This window comes from Vulpes lagopus, chromosome 6 (genome assembly GCF_018345385.1).
Source record: "Vulpes lagopus strain Blue_001 chromosome 6, ASM1834538v1, whole genome shotgun sequence".
NCBI lineage: Eukaryota > Metazoa > Chordata > Mammalia > Carnivora > Canidae > Vulpes > Vulpes lagopus.
Window position 1 is genome coordinate 130,949,809 of NC_054829.1, and position 23,250 is coordinate 130,973,058.

The following is a 23,250-nucleotide window of genomic DNA, read 5'->3' on the forward strand; positions in this document are numbered from 1 at the left end:
ATTCTATATCTGAGTTTCTAGGACATTAGCCATTGTTCACATGTGGCTGTTCAACACCTGAGGTAATGGGTAGTGTGACTGAGGAGCTTTAATGAAGAATTTTAATTTTTTTTTTCTAGAAGAGAGAGCGGGGAGGGGCAAAGGGAGAGGAGGAGAGAGGGAATTTTAAGCAGGCTGCACGTTCAGCGTGATCTCAACTTGGGGCTCGATCTTACAACCCTGATACCGTGACCTGAGCTGAAATCAAGAGTCAGATGCTTAACTGACTGAGCCATCCAGGTGCTCCTGAAGAGTTTTAACTTTTATTTAATATTGATGAACTGAAATGTTAAATGGCTACAGCTCTAACCTCTGACTCCTAAGGCTTTTTGTGCCCTCTCCATACCTTTCTGCTCTACAGCAGTAGAACCACTAAAGTAGCTCCAGTACACTGGCACTAAGTGCCAGTCAGCTTCCTGGAGAGTGAAGAAATGCTCCTTGTTTTGCTTTTGGCATACCTAAGACTCGTTTTCTTTTTAACTTTTTAATTGTGAAAAATTTCAAACAAATGGAAATAAAATAATGAACCTATCTCCTAATTTCGACAGCTACCAACTTTTGGTTCATTCTTTTTCTTTTTTAAAGATTTTATTTATTCACGAGAGACACAGAGAGAGAGAGGCAGAGACAGGCAGAGAGAGAAGCAGGCTCCATGCAGGGAGCCCGATGTGGGACTCGATCCCTGGACTTAGGGTCACGACCTGGGCTGAAGGCAGGCGCTCAACCACTGAGCCACTCAGGGGTCCCTGGTTCATTCTTTTTCATCTGTGACCTCTCCCGCCTGGATTATTTTGAAGAAATCCCAAGCATCATTTCAACATGATTGACTTTTAAAGCCAAGTTTGGCTTTTATCATTTAGGTTGGTTTGAAGCTGTGTTCCTTTTAATCAGTTTCAAAGAATGAAATGTTTTTGCATTAGTTGAAGGAAAGCAATGGAAAGATAGATATAATACTACAGAAAATCAAGCAGTCTTAATGCCAAATCTAAATTTTATGTACAGTTTTTGCCTAGTTTCTGTATTTGTCCTGTGATAGTTCCCACTTCTGGGGAACTTTTTCCCTGTAACAAGGATTTGGAAAAAGATGATGAAGTTTCTTTCTGCAGTAGATAAACTTGTGTAGTTTTTCTGGGCTTTTCACAGCTTGTCCAGCTATTCTATTCTCTGTATTTATTTTTGTTTACCTTTTAAAGATTTATTTATTTCAGAGAGCACTTATGCGAGTGGACAAATGGAGGGAGGGACAGAGGGAGAGTCTTCAAGCCAGCTCCTCACTGAGCACAGAGCCCCATGTGGGGGCTCGATCCCATGCCCCGTGAGACCATGACCCAATCCAAAACCAAGAGTCAGTTGCCCAACTGCCTGGGCCACCCAGGTGCCCCCAGCTATTCTATTTATACAAACAGCCACCTATTTTGGAGATTTCTTAACTGTTTTCACATTCATTTTATTTTATTTTGTGTATATATTTGTGTGCATATGTTTATTTATCTGTGTGTGCTTGAGATAAAGTGCATGCAAGTGGGAGGATGCAGAGGGAAAGACAGAGTCCCAGACAGGCTCTACCCCCAGCGCGGAGCCCACTGGAGGGTTCGGATCCCACGGCCCTGTGATCATAACCCAGCGGAAATAGAGTCAGACACCTAACCACCTGAGTCACCCAGGCGCCCCAACCTCCTTCGTAATCTTATTAGTCAAATTAGAAATCATTTTTCTAGGAAGAACAGTGGAACAATTTTCAGTATTATTACAAAAGTTCTGTTTCTTAATATCAGTTTAATCTGCTGTGATCTCATAGTACCATGGTGCCTCAGCATGGTGCTGATGACCTATGCTGGGCCATCAAAAGGATCCCCTTCTGGGATTTCTCTGCCACAGGTGCTGTGGCAGTTTTTAAAAAGTCTCTTCTCTCTCTGTTCTTCATATTGGATAAATTTTACTTATTGATCTACCAGTACATTGATTCCTTCCTGTTGTCTTCATTCTGGTATTAAGCTCATATGATGAGTTTTTTTATCCTCCTAAAAAAAAAGTGTTGCAAAGTGTTCAGTAACTGCTTCCTCTGTTATTTTTAAATAAATCTCTCCTATCTCCACATTGGTATCTGTAAATTGTCTTTTTCTTGCAAGTTGAGATTTTTCCTGTCTCTTCACATGCCATATAATTTTGGATTTTATCTTGGACAATTTGAATATCAGCTTACCAGACTGGGTCTTGTTGAGAGCCTGTGGAGAATGTTAGTTTTGTTTTAGCAAATCTGGTTAGATTCAAACTGCAAATCTCAACTCTTTGGGCTGTGGTTCTAATGGCAGTACAGTTTTTAAAATCTTTGTAGTCAGTTTTAAAATCGTGCTGATGTGTCACATAGTACCTAGTCTGAGTCCTGGACAGTGTATCTGTTAGTTCAGTTCTCAGTCTTTGGTGTCAATAGGATCAGATCTATGCATGCACAGTTTAGAGGTGAAACATGGAGTTCATAAATAACTTTATGGGGTTGCCTTCTCCAGTTTCTCTTTCTCTGTGATATTCTTGATACTTTGTTTCCCTGAGTTGTCTTTTTTCATCCTCTGGCTAGAAAGCTGGGGTTCTAGTTTCCTTCACTATACTATGCACTTTTATGATTGTGCCTTTGTCTGGCTAGAGCTTTTCAAATTCATTGATCTCCAAGAACTAGCTTTTAGTTTCAGTGACTTGCTCAGTTTTTCTTTTTTCTCTTTCATTGATTATGCTCTTAACCTTTTTTGTTTCCTTTCTGCTTACTTGGAGTTTAATTTGCTCTTGTTTTTCTAATTTTTTTTAAGGTAGAAGCTGAGATAATTGGAGATCTTTTATAATAATAGGCTTTTTTTCTAACTAGTTTTATAATTTTCTCTTTTGTTACTTTTCAGCATTGGATTGTGATGTGTACCTATTCCCCTCCCATCTTTTTTCAATTTCTCCTGCTTGTGGTTTGTTGAGATTCTTTGATCTGTGGATTTAGAGTTTTCATCAATTTTGCAGTTTTTTATATTTATCCCATTTTAATCTTTTTATCTTTTAGTAGCCCTGTTACAGTATATGTTAAACGGTTAGACTACTTGATATTGTCCCACAGGTCATTGAGTTTCTCTCTTTTCTCTCCTTCCTTCCCCCTTCATTTTCACCTTTGAGCTTCCATTTTGGATAATTTTAGTTACATGTTTTCACTTTCACTGAAGTCACTTTAAGTTCTCTTAGTGGTTTTACATTCACTATATTGGCTTCAAATTCACTGCAGTGTCTAATATTTTAAGGCTATATTAACTTTTCATTTTTTGGTATTTTTTTATTCTACAGGCTCCATTTTTAAAAGACTTTATTTATTCATGAGAGACAGAGAGAGAGAGGCAGAGACACAGGCAGAGGGAGAAGCAGGCTCCATGCCGTGAGCCCGGTATGGGACTTGATTCTGGGAATCCAGGATCACACCCTGAGCTGAAAGCAGATGCTTAACCCCTAAGCCACCCAGACATCCCAAGGTTTTATTTATTTGAGAGAGAAAGAGAGTGTGAGCAAGGGGAGGGGCAGAGGGAGGCAGAGAAGCAGACTCCCTGCTGAGTAGGGAGCCCCACTCAGGACCCAGGCCCCTGGGATTGTGACCTGAACTGAAGGCAGACGCTGAACCGACTGAGCCACTCAGGTGCCCTATAGTGCCCACCCCTCCTTTTTTAAAGTTTTTACTTTTTTTTAAGTATGTATGTATGCTTTTATAAAGATTTTATTTTTAAGTACTATCTATACCCAATGTGGGCTGAACCCACAACTGCAAGATCAAAAGTCTCAGGTTTCATAGACGGAGCCAGCCAGGTACCCCTCTTTTCTTTTTTTAAAATTTTTTTAAGTGAACTCTCCCCAGAATGGAGCTTGAACTCACAACCTTAAGATTGAGTCTTTTTTTTTTTCCCCCTAAGATTGAGTCTTAATGCTCTAACAACTGAGGCCAGCTAGGTGCCTCCCCTAGCACTTGCCAACAAGTTTCCATTTTTCTATTGAGATTTTCTGTTTTTCTGATTGGGCCCATGTTTTCCTTTCAGTCCTTTTATATTACCTAGTAGTTAACCTTTAAAATCTTTGCTACTTCCATCATCATTATTTTTGCATTTCTGTTGATTTTGTTTTCCCTATAGGTCATGGGTCGCAGTTTCTGCTTTTTCACCTTTCTAATAATTTTTGTTTTTTCATAGTATTGAATATTGCAGACACTAGGATATTGAATGTCTGGGTCCTGTTGTCTTTCTTAGTAGAGTTTTGTTTTGATAGACCATTAATTTGCTTCTGCATCAGCTACTCTCCAGGGCTTGTTTTAAGGCTTTAATAAAAGTGGGTCTAGCTTAGACTTATTCCTAAAATGCAGACTTTTTAAGTCTCTACTAAATCTTGGAGTATTTAATGAAGTTTCTAGCTGGATATTAGGAACTAAGATGTCTCCTCCCATCTTTGTATGAGCAGTAATAGTTGTTCCACTCATGTGGTTGGTAGTTGTCTTTGCCTACCTTTAGTAGAATCTTTCAATGAACCCACTTAGTTTATTTAATATTTGACAAAAGATTCAGGGGTGCCTGAGTGGCTCAGTCAATTAAGCATTCAGCTCTTAATTTTGGCCCAAGTCATGATCTCAGGGTTGTGAGATCTAGCCCTGTGTAGACCCTGCGTAGACTTTCTGGTACTCTGCCCCATAAATTCTAGTTACTGTAGCACTTTCTAATTCAGATTATTTGTTTAGATCGCTGAGACTGCCATGTTCTGTTTGTGCCACGCCCCCCCCTCCCCCATTCTACAGTGTGGAAAATGCCCTTAGGCAGAGAAAAGGATTTTCTTGGGATTTACCTTGATTCCCTTCTGAGATCAGTCTTGTATTGGCTCTCATCCAACATCTGAAAATAATTATTTCATATTTACTTACTAGTTTTATGCTTGGCAGAAGTTTCATATTTTTCTTTTTTTTTTTTCCCCAGGAGTATTATTTGTGTTACTTACTCTTATACATTTGGAAGCAGGAATATCAGTGTATGGTACCATCAGTTAGCACATGGGTTTTTTTATCTATTAGAACAATTTATTCTAATTATATCCTATTTTGCTCTACTATTTCCTTTTTTGTTTTTATTTATTTATTTATTTATTTTTAGAGAGAGAACAAGCACAATTGGGAGAGGCAGAGGGAGAAGGAGAGAGAATCTCAAGCCGACTCCATGCTCAGTGTGGAGCCCAATGTGGGGCTCTATCCCACAACCCTGAGACCACCAGCTGAGCCAAAACCAAGAGTCAGAGGATTAAGCAACTGTGCCACCCAGGCACCCCATGCTTTACTTTTTCTAGAGCATAGTGTTAATATTATAAAATTTAACTCCTAATAGAAGGTAATGGTCTACAATGTTCTAGTATTTTTGGAAATATTATGTCTAATTTTGATTTAACATATATCCATTTTATAGGCAAGAGAATACAGCACTGTGGCATTCATTCCATACCAAGGGAAACCGGAAACCCTTATAGTTCTGAAATTTCAAGAACTCCCAAATATAGGAGTTTTAGAGATAAGATTGTAGAATTAAGTAGGATGCTGGGCTTGAACTCATGACCCTGAGATCAAGACCTGAGCTGAGATCAAGAGTTGGATACTCAACTGACTGAGCTGAGATCAAGAATTGGATACTCAACTGATACTCAACTACTGCCCCTGTAGACTTGAATTTTTATTTAGTTGGATGGTTCCACTGTACCAAACTTACTATCTCTGCCTACCATGTTGTTTTATAAAACCTATTTTAAATGAATTGAATGTGAAACTTTTTCCTCAAAGTATACTATATATAGTGTTTTGTATTTTTCTTTTCCGAAGTAAAAGTCAGTTCCCTAAAAACTTACTTTCAGCCTATGGAGTTGGTTAAGGCATTAAAAATCTTATCATAAAAAAAAATAAAAATCTTATCATGATACCTTCCTTCTTTATAGTTCTATAGAATTAACTTTAGTGATAGTGTTATGTGGGATTTTGAAAAATAAGCAAATCTTTTTTTCACTTTGCACATCTATTCTTTTTTGAGTGGTTCAAGAAAGGACCTCATATCCACTTATATTTTAAGGCTGCTTTGTAAGATACCATTTTAAAAATTGTGTGTTCAAGCTGAATTATACATAGAGCTGGTCTTACATATTTGGGGGAAAATTGTTGAATGAAATATGATATACTATTTCCTATTTTTCTTTTCTTTTTTTTTTAAGGTTTTATTTATTTATTCATGAGAAACACACAGAGAGAGGCAGAGAAGAGAGAAGCAGTCTCCATGCAGGGAGCCCGATGTGGGACTCTATCCTGGGACTCTAGGATCCTGCCTTGAGCCAAAGGCAGATGCTTTAACTGCTGAGCCACTCAGGCATCCCCCTATTTTTCTTGTTAAAACAGTTTGCCACTAGAGTTTCTCTTGGGGCAAGAGCAGAAATTTTATGGAAATTCTTTGGTACAAACTAAGTTGGATATTTCTTGTTACTTTTTTTTTATTAAATTAGAATACTACTCACTCATTTGTAATGAGTGACGTGTTGTAGAAGTAGTGCTTTTAGGAGAAAAGAGATTCTTCTCTTAAGGGATCATTTCCTTAAGTACACACTGATTCTTGAGTATGAAGAAATGAATCCTTAGCGGTTTTTTGGAGGAGTATGCCATTCTGAATTATTTCTGTAGGTCACATTAACAGATAATTTAATAACATTGAATATCATTTCAATATGGAAGACTGCCAGATTTCATTAATTGAGAACACAATCATTAGAAATTGAAACTTAATTAGTTGCTGGTCTGAAATGTGATAAAATGAAAAGCTAGGGTAGTATATAGTATTACACATTTAAAGAAAGTGGAGTTTGGTTTTTAATTTTTATTTGGTAAACTCCGTTGTTTGGGGGAATTATCCAGTTAGTTAATTATTCTGTGTGTATTCGTTTTTCTCACTTTGCTTTTGTCATTTTTATTGCCCACTTAGGGTAGCACAGTCTGTTGCTTTTAGCTTATGTCATGATCTTAGGGTCCTGAGATCAAGTCCCGGGTTGGGCACTGCACTCAGAAGGGAGTCAGCATGAGTTTCTCTCTTTGTCTGCCTCTCCTTCCCATCATACAACTCTCTCTGTCTAAATAAATCTTTAAAAAAATAAAATAGAAACAAGGTAAGATAAATGTTTAAATTTGATTAGAAGATCTGTTAAAATACTATAGGCTTTTACGTTTTTATTAATTTTTCTGTAGGCTCCATGCCCAACATATGGCACTTAAACTCAAAAACCTGAGATTGAGAGAGTTGCATGCTCTATTAATGGAGTCAGCCAGGCACCCCAAAACTGTAGGCCTTTTTTTTTCTTCTTAAAGAGAGCGTGCCACTGGTGTGTGGGGATGGAGAAAGAGGGAATCTTAAGTAGACTCCACACCTAGCACAGAGTCCAATGTGGGTCTCCATCTCAGGACCCTAAAATCATGACCTGAGCTGAAATCAAGAGTCAAACACTTAATTGACTGAACTACCTAGGCGCCCTCCCACAAGCTAAACCCTCTAATAACATTTCTGTTAATAAAATTTAATAAAATTTCTGTATATGATGGAAGGAGCTCTCCTCTGGGCCTTGGAGGGCTGCGAATGTAGTCTCAATTTTGCTACTAACTAGGTAAATTGCTTGTTTTCTTAATCTTGTACAATAAGGATTGAACCTTTTATGCTGTTTACAGGAGTATCATGAAGATTAAATGAGATGTTAGTGTGAAATCCCTTTGAAAAATGTGGTGCTGTAAACAATGTAAGGTATTTCCAATAAGACCAAGAGAAAAAACAACTGGAATCCTGAGTATTTTAAGTTCAACTGTACAAAATAAAGTCACATTATGCATGTCAAGTAAGAATATAAATATTATTTTTATATGCTTGTTATGAATTATTTATGCAGGTTCACATTTATACTATAAGACAGTAGACTATTCTGTAGTTTTTGGATTAAAACTTTGTTTAAAAATCAGAATGTTAATAATTGCCTCTGTAATGAGATCTAGCTTAATTTTTTCTCTTTCTCTCTGCTGCCTGTCTGCTTTCTACAGTGGCTTTATATTACTTGTGTTAGAAGTTTTCTTTCTTTCTTTTTTTTTTTTTAGAAGTTTTCTTTTTAAAAAATCCTTTTCTCTTTTATCCTAATTTTTTTTTTCTATTGTACACTACTGAACTGTAGTAGAAAGATAGTTAAAATGACTAGGTGTAATGGCTCTGAATCCGGATAGTCTGGGCTTAAATCTTTTTTTTTTTTTCCATCATTTAGCTGTGTGACTTTAGCCAAATAATATAATGTCCCTGGACCTCAGATATCTCATCTAAAATGAGTATAAAGGGGATCCCTGGGTGGCTCAGCGGTTTGGAGCCTGCCTCTGGCCCAGGGTGTGATCCTGGGGTCCAGGAATCAGGTCCCACATCGGGCTCCCTGCATGGAGCCTGCTTCTTCTCCCTCTGCCTGTGTCTCTGCCCCTCTGTCTGTGTGTCTCTCATGAATAAATAAAATATTTAAAAAAAATTAGTTGGGAAATTAAAAAAAATAAAATGAGTATAAAATTTCATTCTTCTTGGCTAATTAATAAAAATAAATAAATAAATAAAATGAGTATAAAAGGAGTACGTACTTCATATCATTGTGAGATTAAATGAGTTTTCTCTGTAGAGCATTTAGCACTGTGCCTGGCATACAGTAAATGCTCAGTAAGCATTAGCTGTTAGTACTAAGTGTTTTACATGTCTTTTCCTGACAAGTTATGTCCAAGATTTAAAGACTCTCTGATACTCAAAAAGTACTTAAGACTACATAACTAGGTTGTTTCTGTTTGTTTTTAATATTTTATTATTTATTTTGACACATAACATAAGGAGGGGGATTAGCAGGCAGTGGGAAAGGGAGAAGGCTCCCTGCTCAGCCTTGATGTGGGTCTTGATCCCAGGACACAGGGATCATGACCTGAGCCGAAGGCAGACGCTCTGCTGACTGAACCCCCATGCACCCCATCACTAGTTTTGTTATCTGAAGTCATTGTTTAAAATCAGCTATTTGGTTCCATCGCTCTTCACTGTTTGACTAATTCCTTGAAGTAATTATTTCCATTCATAATGTTACTAGTATATAAAAATTACCTACAAATATGATCTAAGATTATGACAGTGGTCACACTTTATATATTTGTTTATTTTAGCAGAGAAGACATAGACACCTCTTGTACCATATTTGTTGTATTGGCTTTGATAAATTTGAGCCTTAGGTATAAAAGCAGTTTTTTAATCCGAAGTAAATTAAAAGAGACTATTATGCTTTTGCTGACTTACTACTATTAGGTCAGGTAGGTTATTAATTTAGGTATTCTTTTTTGTTGCTTTCATGTATGTTTTTGTAATATCACCTATTAATAAATGTTCATATTTTTCCTGTCTTTTGGGAAATGTTTTTATTTCTGTTTATTTTGATGTATTTAAGCGCCTTTAATGTATTTATTAGCTGTTAGGATAACCTCTTTTGGGTGCATTTCTTCGAGACCCTTGCTGAGTTTTTTGTTTTTTTTTAAGAAGAATTTTATTATTATTATTATTTTAAATTTATTTATTCATAGACAGAGAGGCAGAGACACAGGCAGAGGGAGAAGCGGGCTCCATGCAGGGAGCCCGACATGGGATTCGATCCCGGGTATCCAGGATCACACCCCAGGGCTGCCCACCCTTGCTGAGTTTTTTAATGAGCTATCTATCTTTTTGATACTGACTCAAAAGAGTTCTTTATATATTCTAGATAAAGGATCTTTGTTGAGTATTATATACGTCTTCTCTGGCTTGCCTTTTTGAAACACTATCTTAAACATTTAAACTTTCCTGTTTAAGGGATTAAGGCGCTTGTCGACCCAACACATAATGAAGATATTTTAAAATGGTTTTTTTTGGGGGGGTGTCTTTATGGTTTTACTTTTTTCATTTAGATTTGTGATGCTCTTAGAATTTATTTTTCTTTTGTAAAGAAGGGTCATTGTTTGACCTCATGAAGTTACACCCTACATATTTAAACCTTAGTACTTAATTTTTAGCAACAGATGCATGGGGACTCTACTAATTTATTTTTTCTATCTTTTTTCTCTATATTTCAGCTTGGGTAGTTTCTATTGCTGTGTCTTCCATCTCACTGATTTTTTTCTTCTGCAGTGTCATAATAGTTTTAATCTGATATTTTCATTATATATATTATATTTTTCATCTCCAGAAGCACTGTTCAAAAAAAGAATGCAGGTTCTTTTTCTGTATATTCTGTTCTCACATGTTTATATTTTCTTTAAACTCTTGAGCATGTAGTTGTCGTGTTATCTTGACCACATAATTTCATCATTTCTCTTAATTCTTCTGGTTATGGGTCTTGTTTTCTTGCTTCTTAGTTTATCTGAAAATATTTTATTAGATATTGGGTATTATGAATTTTACATTTTTGTATTGAACTTAACTGTCTTCAAAGAGTGTTGGACTTTATTAATAGGAGTGAAATAGGAAGTGACTTGTATACATGTCTAGGCCTTTGTTTAGGGAGGGTCTAGAGTATACTTACTCTAGGGCTAGTTTTTGTCTTCTGCTGGGTAGATCTTTTTATAGTATTTACTGAATTCTGCAGGTGTTGATTGAAGACTCCATTCTGGCTACTTGGAATTCTCAGTACCATGTGAGCCCTGAAAATTCTTGAACTTACTGCTCCTTAGTCATTCTTTGGCCTCATGAAGTTTCCCTCTGCATATTTAAGACTTAGCACTCAACAGTTTTCAGCATCTAGTGCATTTGGTTCCCCTGCAGATTTTTAAATTTCTCTGAATAATTCCATCAGCATTTGCTTTACCATCTGGTTGGCGTTATTTTTTTTTTTTAATATATTTTTTAATTTTTCATTTATTTACGATAGTCACACAGAGAGAGAGAGAGGCAGAGACACAGGCAGAGGGAGAAGCAGGCTCCATGCACCGGGAGCCCGATGTGGGACTCGATCCCGGGTCTCCAGGATCGCGCCCTGGGCCAAAGGCAGGCGCCAAACCGCTACGCCACCCAGGGATCCCCTGGTTGGCGTTATTGAACTTCATTCAGTCTTTTGTCTCTTCAACTCTTTGTGGACTGTTATGCTCTGTTTGGGATTCTTCTCCCTGTGCTGTGTTCTATAAGCAGGGGCATTTCTAAGCCTATCATTACCTCTCCCATGGTTCACAATCCGGTGCTGCCAATTGTCCAATGTCTGATAATGGTTATTTCATATATTTTGTCCAGTTTTGTTGTTTACAGTAAGTGGAAGGGCAAGGTTAGCCTCACTTTCCTTTACTGTATTTTTACAGAAATAAATTTTCAGAGGGGCACCTGGGTGGCTCAGTCAGTTAAGCATTTGACTCTTGATCAGGTCTTGATTGCAAGCCCCATGTCGGGTTCCACACTGGGCATGAAGCATACTTAGATAAAATTTTTTTTTAAATTAAAAAAATAAATTTTCAGAAAGCTAAATGAGGATTTTAAGAACAACACCCTTAAACTATTCTTTGTACGTATATAGTTCCTGGAAAAATTGACACATCAAGAGTGACTCTTTTAACTAGTGTTTATATCATAGCTGTACATAATTATTGTTATAAGAAAAAAATGATTTTTGCTGAGTAAATAGGAACACTAAGTTTACTTAGTTATGTTTCTTTGCATATGGTTAGTGATAGCCCTAAGTTGTTGCTTGTGCTTTCCCTTCCTTATTCCCCAGATCACTCTGCCTGTTAAGTGTATAGTGGACTGTATATGTGTTGGGGAAGGGGGAAGCAAGGAATTAGGAAGCTATTTCAGAGAAATTGGGACTAATGGTACATACTAGAGGATAGAAGTATGAGTGAAAGAAAGCACCAATGATAAATAGGGTTTTATGTGTACGTGTATGTGGGGGTGGGTTTTTGTTTGTTTGCTTCACATCTAGTTGGGTGAGTTGGGAAAGCATCTACTGAGATGATGAATTGGTGGAACAGATTCTGTGGGAAAAATTCAGTTGTGTTGGATATATTAAGTTAGAGATGAGAAACGGTAAAGTAGAGATGGTGAGTACATAGTTTGTTATAGAACAGTTCTATAGTTGGCTCTAGCATTGAGTTTAAGCAGTTGATTTCTTTGATGCCAAATGTAAAATTTTACATTTTCATTGTTTCTACACATTTTTTTTCTGCTATGATTTTGTCATTATTTGCATTAAGTCTCTCAAATTTTGAAGATTCTGTTTGAAAAGTTGTGAATAAAATTTACTTAAATTTATGACAGTGAATAGATTAATCTGCTGGCATAGACTATCATATCTCTTAGATATAGGCTTTTTTCTATAACAAATAGAATGGTTTAAAAGATCATTTTTATTGAGGCCCCTGGGTGGTTCAGTTAGGTAAGCATCTGACTCTTGATTTCAGCTCAGTTTTTGATCACAGTGTGGTGAGTTCAAGCCCTGCATTGGCAGGAGCCTACTTTAAAAAAAATTTTTTTTGAATTACTATTATTAGTGAAACCACATATTGATACCTGAAAGTCAAATAGCACTGAAATATTTACAAAGGAAAAATAGGTCCTCTTCTTTTCTACCCCTTTACCCCTCACCTTCCCTCTTCAAAATCAAGCACCCTCTTAGCCATTTTCTTTGGTATTTATCTTGTTGCTTAATAATATACCACTATTTCTTGGTACGTGACTTTTAGACAATTCGTTGAGTTAGAAAAGAAGGACTTAGAACTTCATCATTCACAGATACGTCCACTTTGCTTTTCCTTATTACCTTGTCATATTGTATCACAATATTTTGATAAACCAGCACTGAATATTGACGTTATATAAAAGGACTTAGAACTTCATCATTCACAGATTTGTCCACTTCCCTTTTCCTTATTACTTTGTCATATTGTATCACAATATTTTGATAAACCAGCACTGAATATTTATGTTTTAATAATTATCTATGTATTGTTCACTGTTAAGCTAAATATGCGAAGACCATACTTTCTCTCATACAGGCCTGTATTTCTCTTAGAGATAATAATTTGTCTCATTTTTTTTTTTTTATTTATTTATGATAGTCACAGAGAGAGAGAGAGAGGCAGAGACACAGGCAGAGGGAGAAGCAGGCTCCATGCACCGGGAGCCCGATGTGGGATTCGATCCTGGGTCTCCAGGATCGCGCCCTGGGCCAAAGGCAGGCGCCAAACCGCTGCGCCACTCAGGGATCCCAATAATTTGTCTCATTTATTCAGTTGCCTGGTTTTCTGTAGACCTATTGCTCATTTTCCCCAAATGTGTCTGAATTAATGTCATGTGCTTACAAATAATAATTTCCATATTATGAAATATTTTGGTTCCATTTTTGGCCTTACTGGGAACCTATTCCATGGTGGCATTTGGCTTCTTTTTTTTACTTTGGAGTGTTTGTTTTGTAGTTCTTTTTTCTGCATTAGATTTATTTACCAACTGCCATGTTGTCCTTTTTTGTTTATTTTGATTCCTTTTTAATGGCTTCTTAAGGAAGAGTGTATAGAGATAAAATTTTAGCTTTCTGAGGAGCCTTTAAGTGTCCTTTTCATACACTTGATAATTTGGCTGTGTAGAATTCTAGGTCAAAACTTGATTTTACTTTGAATTTTGAAAGCTGTTTATAGATGTTTTCTGGTTTTCAGCAGTATTCTATTATTACTTTGAAATAAAAGTTCAGTGCCATTCTAATTACAGATCCTTTTTATGTGACCTTTTTTTTCCCCCTCTGGAAGTTAAGGACCTTTCCTTTATTTTCAAGGTTTTGAAATTTCATTATGATGTACCATGATATAGGTCTTTTTTTCCTTCTTCATTGTTTTGCATGCACTGGTTCATCTCTTCTCCTTCAGTAAGAAGGAAATACTATTTTAAAATACAGTTTTCATACCTTTATTTTCTTTCAGCTTTCATATTCTGTAATACTTGTTGGGCATTTTTGGGTGAGCTGATGATTTATTTTTCCTAATTTATATTCTCTTTGTCTTGTGTTTACTTTTTGTATTTGAATCTTCTCTATTTTTTTTTTAACTGGAATTTTAGTGGGATTTAGGAGAATATGGAAATAACATTTGATCATTCTGTTGTATTTAGCAAACAGAATTTTAGGGTTAAATTGAAAATGGTTTTGCATTTCTTGCTGAACACAGATTTTTCATTTTTGTTTTGACAGAGATGTTATGAACATAAACAGTATCGAAATGGGTTGAAATTCTGTAAACAAATCCTCTCCAATCCCAAGTTTGCAGAGCATGGAGGTAGGTATACTTGGTAGTGTCAGTAAATAAGGCTCTGCTAACTTGTCTGGCTTCACATATTTGGGTTCTATAACTCTCAGCTGCCTTAACTATTTTTCAGAGAGAATGGACTGACCTTTGACTATTGTGTGAAGGTGTTTAATATGTAAAGTACAGTTTGAATTCAATGTCAAGAAAACCAACATATTCTGCTTGATTTCTGGGTTATTCCTCTTTTGAAGATTAGTGCTATAAGAAAGGCAGAGGAAATTAGTAGGGACAGATACGCTTAAGTTTAATAAGTAAACTCATTTAAGATTTAGAAAAATTTGTTTTAGAACGTTTGTTGAGCTGGAAAAATTTTGATTTCTTAGACTAAGCTTATTCAGAAAGTGCCTGTTTGGTCCTTAGTTTTTGAGCCAGCATTTTTTTTTTTAATTTTTATTTATTTATGATAGTCACACAGAGAGAGAGAGAGAGAGAGAGAGGCAGAGACATAGGCAGAGGGAGAAGCAGGCTCCATGCACCGGGAGCGACGTGGGACTCGATCCCGGGTCCCCAGGATCGCGCCCTGGGCCAAAGGCAGGCGCCAAACCGCTGCGCCACCCAGGGATCCCGAGCCAGCATCTTTTTATTCAACATTATATCTTAGTTTTTCAAGATGGTCATGTTTAAGATATTATTTGTATATTGTAAAGTTCTGAAAATTTACATTGCTTTTGCCTTTGTGAGGATAGAATATTGGACAGTGAGATATTTGTAGGAAAAGAGGAGAGTAGCTAAACTTGTGAAGACACAAAGGAAAACTAAGCTTTCACAAGTCTGACTTGTACAATTAGGAAACAGGGCTCTTCAGTAATTTGATAATTTCTTAAGTATTGAAGAAGAGGGAGAGAGCAATAGTTCTCTTTCGGCGCCCTCTACTCCTTTGTACTTTTCACTATAATAAAATTATTTGGAGGTGGAAAGCAGAAATAAAACTACCTAAATTTATTTTTTTTTCTTAAGTATTTTTTTGTTAGGTGGATGGTATGTTGTATGAAGAGCCATAATTTAATTGAAAGTATTTTAACAGTAGATAAAGTGATGGTTTGTCTTAGACTCACTGGCAATCCAGAGTTTCATTAATTAAAGCACTTTAAGATGTTTGGTAAAACTTCTACAAATAGATTTTACCTATTTAACAACAAAGAACTATTTTATATGGTACTGTTCTAATTTGGCTATTTGCCAAATATATTTTGTTTCCTTCCTTTTCCTTTAAAGTTATATGTGATTTATAATGATTTATATATGAATTTTTCCCTCTCTTTCCTATTTCTTTGTATTTTTTAAATTTTAAAAGAAAATTTTTTGTTTTTAGATTTTATTTATTTATGAGAAAGAGAGAGAGGCAGAGACACAGGCAGAGGGAGAAGCAGGCTCCATGCAGAGACTCAATCCTTGGGCCGAAGGCGGTGCCAAACCGCTGAGCCACCCGGGCTGCCCTGTATTTTTTTTTTTTTTTTTTTTTTTTAACAAATGATGACTCCTCCTCAGAGTAATACTTTTCTTTAATCTTTTACCTTTTATTCCTAATTAATTTTTCTATAAGCTTAAATTTTAGTCCTAAAATTAAGAAATTATAATGAATATTTTTTATTGTTATATGCTTTATAACATGCAGATTATAAAAATTAGAAATATTTTTTTCTTTTCCTTTCTGAGAACTTAGTATTTTCCTGAACTCTGTTAATCTTTTGATTATGAATAACAGGTACCTGACATTTTCTTTCTTGTGTATTTGGTAGTAATCCCAAAGAATCATTTAAACATTTATGAAAATCAGAAATGTTAGACAATTTATATGTGTATGGTTCGATCATTGAACAGTGATTTTAATCTTAATGTAACTTGGGTTCACAGAAAAAAAGTCTGTTTTAGGGTCAAGTTTTCTATACTTTAAAACAGGGATTGATTATATGAGGTGACCCCATGGAATTCTCTTGAAGAATAGTAATAGTCATTGTATCTTGCTAGCACATGAATTACCAGATATTCATGCACATTTGTATCTTTTTATTTAGAAAGAAAAATCTGAGGATGCCTAGACTGTAGAAGTGTGTGTTTGCTTGGTTTGTCAAATTTTAAAATATTTTAATTCTGTAGAAATTTGAAAGTTTTCCAAATAATCTTCTCGAAGGTTTAAATTCTTAGGATAATGCAATATTTGTTTCTGAGATTATGATTACTTAAATTATTTTTAATGTTTAATTACTTTCTTTTTTCTTCCTTTCTCTCTCTCTCTCTCTCTCTCTCTCTTTCTCTCTCTTTAAATAGAAACCCTGGCTATGAAAGGATTAACATTGAACTGTTTGGGGAAAAAGGAAGAAGCTTATGAATTGGTTCGTAGAGGTTTGAGAAATGACTTGAAGAGTCATGTGTGTATCCTTTTTGATTGGATTGGAATGTCTTAAGCTAAGACAACAGTTTGGGAGTCGGAAGTGTTAGATTCCTCTTACTATGTAACTCTACAGGAGATGATTTCTTTTTTAAATTGATTAACAGCTCTCTTCATGGAACATTTTTATGTACCTACCCTGTTTAACATTACTTCTATTCAGATAAATTGGACTTGCCTTTTAAAACACCATAGTCCTACCTTCTCTGCAGTTTGCTTTCTGCACTTTCAGTTACCCAAGGTCAACTGTGGTCTGGAAGCATATGATCCTTCTGATGCATTGTCAGATCAGTAGTGGTATTTCACTATATCACAATGCCTGTGTCATTTCTCACTTCATCTTGTCACGTAGGCATTTATCATCTCTCATTACAAGAAAAAGGGTAAGTATGGCATAATAAAATATTTAAGAGAAAGACACCGTGTTCACATAACTTTTATTATAGTGATTATTATAGTTCTATTTTGTTATTAGTTACTGTTTTTAGTCTCTTTTATGCCTGATTTGTAAATTAAACTTTATTGTAGGTATGTGTGAATAGGAAAAAACAGTTATATATAGGCTTCAGTATTGTCCACTGTTTCAGGCAGTTATTGAGCCTTTTTTTTTTTTTTTTAAGATTTTATTTATTCGTGAGAGACACAGAGAGAGAGGCAGAGACATAGGCAGAGGGAGAAGTAGGCTCCCTGCAGGAATTCCTGTGTGGGACTCAATCCTGGGATCATGCCCTGAACCGAAGGCAGATGCTCAACCACTGAACCACTCAGGTGTCTCAGTTATTGAGATTCTTGAAACCTATCCCATGGCAGGGGTGTACTATATTTATGAAAGTTCTTCCCATGTTTACAAATAAATAAGTACCCTGCAGATTTTATCATCGTTACAAATTCAGAAAAAATACACAATAAAGAATAATAGGCAAATAGTATATTGATGAAGAGCATGGGCTTTGGAGTATGTTTCTTTAGGTTTGAATTTTGTCTCTGCTTCTTTGTTTGATCTTAGGGCTTAGTTACCTCATGTATAAGATGAAGAGAATCATACCCACCTCATTGTGGTGGTGTGAGGATTTAATGATGAGGTATATTAGATGCTTAACAGGGTCTCTGATAATGCTAAGAGTACTATACTAGATAAATTTTAAGAGAAGTGTGAAGTTAGGAGCAAGTACAAATGTCTGAGGAAGATAGAGAAAAAATTGTGGGTTGCTCTTTTTTAAACAATTTTTTTTCAAAAAAAATTTTTTTTTAAGATTTTATTTATTCATGAGAGACACACACACAGAGGCAGAGACACAGGCAGAGGGAGAAGCAGGCTCCATGCAAGGAGCCCAGTGTGGGACTCGATCCTGGGATTCTGGGATCATGCCCCTGACCTAAAGGCAGATGTTCAACCTCTGAGCCACCCAGGTGTCTCTAAACAATTTTTAGATAAATATTTCTTACCTATTTTGTTAACTGAAAAAATTTTAAGTGCTGAGACACCTAGCAAAATTTCAAGCATTTACCAGGCCTCTGGCATACTACAGATGAAGAAAAGTTAAGGATTTTGCTATCAAAGAATTTGCAGTCTGGTGAAAGGAAGGTGTACTTACTAGCAGCATATACAGACCATGTTTGAGTATTACATAAAGCTTTACAGCTTGTTCAGATGTTATCATTAATCCAGTAAAGCAGAAGTGAACTGGGAATAAGGAGAAACCATAGGGTAATCAAAGGACTAATTATTAAGACTGTTGTAGATATCTTTTCATCATTTTAAATGATTGTGTAATGTTCTATATGCATTTACTTATGATTTATTTATGTTCCTCTTGATGGACATATGTTTCTTTTAAATTTCAGCAATGTTAAGCTCCATAGGTATAGAGTTTTAGGAGATGTTTAGTTAAAAGATTGTTGCAGTGCTCAAGAGCGGTGATCAAGTCCTGAAATAAGTAATGGGGGCCAGATTACGAAGGGTAGAGTGTCTTAGGCTTTTGAAAACATGTTACGCTTTACTTTGTCACTTATGATATGAAAGCAAGGATTTTGCAAATTAAATTTATGTATTTTTGGTTATATGTGCCGTTCTGGACATTTTGTATTTAACTGACTCTTTTGAGGATCCCTGGCATAAAATTTGATGGATTGAAAAGTTTTAATCTGAACTGAGAAACACACAAGTTTCTGGAAAGGGAAGTGAATTCTTTGCTTCTGATTTTAGTGTTTTTTGTTGTTGTTTTTTTAAGTTATTCTGGAAAGAATAAAAGCAGAGACACTGAAGGTGGAAGATGGGTGACTGCAATAATCAAGATCGAAAGTGTAAAGGACTTGTATTAGGGGAGTGGGGCTATTTACATATTTTCCCCCCTTTATTGCATTTTTTACAACCTACTATAGTTTACTTATCTGTGCCCTTACTAGACTCAAATTTTTTTGAATGCAGAAAACAGTCCATTTTGGTCACCTTTTTTCTGGCTATTAAAATATTTTAATCATTTGCTAAGTGAATTTTTATATGTAATTTCTGTCTTCCAAGTGTTGACTTTTAGAAGCTTTGTTCTGTGCTATGTATTCGACACTAAGGATCTTGTTAGCTAAAGAAAATATACATGATGTAAAATAACTATATGTCATGAATCTACTCATTCCCTCTTTTTTCTTTTAGAAATAAAGTTTAATTCCAGGTGCAACTGGGTGGCTCAGTCGGTTAAGCATCCGACTCTTTTTTTTTTTTTATTTAAAGATTTATTTATTTATGATAGACATAGAGAGAGAGGCAGAGACACAGGAGGAGGGAGAAGCAGGCTCCATGGGAGCCTGACGTGAGACTCGATCCCGGGACTCCAGGATTGTGCCCTGGGCCAAAGGCAGGCGCCAAACCGCTGAGCCACCCAGGGATTCCCAAGCATCTGACTCTTGATTTCAGCTCAGAGTCCTGAGATGGAGACCTGTGGTATGGAGCCTGCTTGGGATCTCTCCCCACCCCCCTTATACTCATGTGTGGGTGCATGGGTGCTCTCTCTCAATAAATAAATAAATAGATAATTCCTAGCATTTAGTGAGCATTCATTTTGTGTTGATCTTTTCCATTTAGTTGTGAAACTGTGCTGTATAGACTTAATATTTACATTTTTTAATTAAGGAAACAACAAGACTAACTTACTCAAGGCCACAGCTAATAAGACAGGTGAGACCTTTTTTTCTCTGGCTCAAAAAGCTGTGCTATTTTCCATCTACTGTTAAACTATCTTTATATTCTCTCCTTTTTAAAAATTAAGCTTATAATTTTATAATTAGCTGTAGTTTTCTGAGTTTCTTGAGGAAGATTTTTGGAATATTATTTCTTGACTTGTAGGTTGTGTCCTTAACTAAATCCTTTAGGTTGGCATGTTTATGGCCTTCTCCAGAGGTCAGACAAGAAATATGATGAAGCCATAAAGTGTTATAGGAATGCGTTAAAATGGGATAAAGACAATCTTCAAATCTTAAGGGACCTTTCTTTACTACAGATTCAAATGAGAGATCTTGAGGGTTACAGGGTAAGTAAAATAGTGAACTTTTTTTATTCTAAGGGGAAAGTAGTGTTAAAATATTTAAAACTTTTGAGTACTTACTGAAAACAAAATTTTCTGTTCTTAAACAGAATTTAATGAGTCTTACTCATATCCCCCCAGTAGTGTTTGTGTATATGTTATTACTGAACTAATCAGATTTTTAAAATAAATTATCTTACTCTGAGGCTGAATTGGATTACTGTGTAGAATGGAGTTAATTCAGTCAAAATTAACATTGATGTTCCTCAAATAGACAGTGACTTTGTATGCATTTAACAAGTAAATACAACTCTTAGTTCTCACATTTTCCTGGAAAGCAGATTTATTTCTTCTTTTTTACTTCCATTGAGACCATTCTGTCTTTGTGCCTATATTTTAACCCTTAAATTGGGTCTATATAGTACATGTAGTACTTGCTCAGTTGTTTTCTATAGATCTTAACTTGTAGTTGGGCCCTATTTTTTTTTTTTTTTTTTTGGGCCGTATATTTTTAAAAAAGTTTTTCTTCTGTACTATCTTTTCTATCCTGTCTCCTTTAAAAAAAAATAGTTCAGAAGTAATAAAGCATATCTGGTCTTAACTTTTAAAAGAGTTATAAGATTATCTTGGAGTCTTCGATGTACTTCTTAACAAATACTGTTTTGTTCCTACAAAGTTACACAATATGAATGCCTGAAGCTATTTTCTATTAATTATTCCCAGTATTGTGTTGCAGATTGCTCAGCATTGTTGAGTAAATTAATAAATGCTCTTTTTTTAGGAGCATTTGCTTTCATTCACTGTAAACCTAAGAAAAAGTGGTTTTTCCCCCCCCTTAAAGGAAACGAGATATCAATTACTTCAGCTTCGTCCTGCACAGAGAGCGTCATGGATTGGTTATGCTATTGCTTACCACTTATTAGAAGATTATGAAATGGCAGCAAAGATTTTAGAAGAATTTAGGAAAACACAACAGGTAAAAGCCAGAAGTCAGACCTTGTAAACTGGGTCCAATTCTAAGTATAATGGTACAAAAGAAGTATATGTAGACTTGCTAACTTTTTATTTTGAAATAATTTCAAACTTTGAGAAAAGAATAATACAAAGAACTCTATAGGACTTGAGTCACATTAACTGATTGTTAATATATGACACATTTACTTTACAATCTCTTTTATCTACTTATCTCTTTAAATTTTGAAACATTTGAATGTAATGCAGACACCATGATCTTTTACTCCCAAATCTGTCAGTGGGATATTTCCTAGGAATAACTCTATATACAATACAACATAGGCTTATCAAAAATTAGGAAATTTAACATTGATAGACTGTTTATTATTTAATCTACAGCCCATATTCAAAATGTATTAGTCCTAAGAGGTTTTTTTTCCCCTGTTACTAGAATCCTACCTTGCACTTGGTTATCATTTCTCTAGTCGAATTTAACCTGGAAATTTTGAAGGCTTTCTTTGTATTTCATGACATTGAAATTTTTGAAAAGTACAGCAAGTACTTTTGTAGAATGTTCATCAATTTGGATTTGTTTGATGTTTCCTCATTATTAGATATATAGTTAACATATTTTTGGCAGGAAACTACAGAGTTATGTTTAGCCCCTCTCAGTTCGTTACATTGAGAAACTCTTAAGATCTGTTTGTTCCATTTAATTACGTGGTTAAGGTGGTGTCTGCTAGGTTTCTTGACTAAAAAATTACTATTTTTTTCTTGTTTATAATTAGTAAACAGTTTGAGATCTTATGAATAGCCTGTTCTTCATAAAACTTTCCACTGGTTTTAACATTCACTGATAGTGATTCTTGCTGAATCAACTGTTTTATGATAGTTGCAAAGTGGTGATTCTGTAACTCTTATTTTTTCTAGATTTATTATTTGACATTTTACTGTTAAGAGCTTTGCTTTCTCATCTCTTATTATATGTAAGGAGCTAGGGATTCTTTATTCTTTATTCAATGGGTTATAAGTTAATATCGTCATTATTTACTTAGTTGTTTTCTAGACACTTAAGAATTTTTAAAAAATGAATTTTATCAGTCATTATCCTTTGACTTCTTGTATGTATTTTGAGTGTATAAATAGTTTTCTAATATAAAACAAACTTACTGTTAGTATTCCTTATATCCATATATAGACATCCCCTGATAAAGTGGATTATGAATATAGCGAACTCCTTTTATATCAGAACCAAGTTCTTCGGGAAGCAGGTCTCTATAGAGAAGCCCTGGAACATCTTTGTACCTATGAAAAGCAAATTTGTGATAAACTTGCTGTAGAAGAAACCAAAGGTATTTTTAGATTTTTATTTATTTATTTTAAAGATTTTATTTATTTATTTATTTGAGAGGGAGGGAGGGGGTGTGCACAAGTGAAGGGAGGGGCAGTGGGAGAAACAGACTCCCTGCAGAGCAGGGAGCCCAACAAGAGGCTGATCCCAGGACCCTGAGATCCTGACCTGAGCGGAAGGCAGAAACTTAACTTACTGAGCCACGCAGGCACCACGAAGGGTGTTTTTTTTAAAGGGATATCATTTATTCTAGTATTTAATTATGACAAAGCAAGGCTAAAAAAATCTAGTTGCTGCTGATAATTGCATATAATTCAGCTTTTTGGTGATGGAAAAATCTTTTTCTTGCTCATGTACACTTTGAATAGTTTCTAATGTTGGAATACACATTTAAACAGGATATTAATATAGGAAAGAATAATTGCAAACATAAAACCATTAAGTGATTTTATTCTTCAGTAGGGATTCAATAAAATATTTTTTTTAAATGTTTTGGCTTGAAAATATTAGTGTTCAAAGCACATGAGGTAATTGTTATATGACAGGAATAAATTTCTTAGGAACAGCTTATTAGCAAAACTGAATATGTTATTAACAGTAATATTTATTCATAAATTCATTCTTTTCTAAG

General features: G+C 35.3%; 1 protein-coding gene across 2 annotated transcripts in view; it reads left to right on the plus strand.

Annotated features, from left to right (window-relative positions):
• Positions 1 to 23,250, plus strand: part of NAA15 (N-alpha-acetyltransferase 15, NatA auxiliary subunit) — an 83,689-nt gene that overhangs the window by 17,485 nt on the left and 42,954 nt on the right. For both annotated transcript variants that reach the window (XM_041759080.1, XM_041759079.1), the window contains exons 2-6: positions 14,293 to 14,377; positions 16,676 to 16,780; positions 20,163 to 20,320; positions 21,156 to 21,290; positions 22,467 to 22,620. In XM_041759080.1, the coding sequence (XP_041615014.1) occupies positions 14,293 to 14,377; positions 16,676 to 16,780; positions 20,163 to 20,320; positions 21,156 to 21,290; positions 22,467 to 22,620 (637 nt within the window). The remainder of the gene's footprint in view (positions 1 to 14,292; positions 14,378 to 16,675; positions 16,781 to 20,162; positions 20,321 to 21,155; positions 21,291 to 22,466; positions 22,621 to 23,250) is intronic.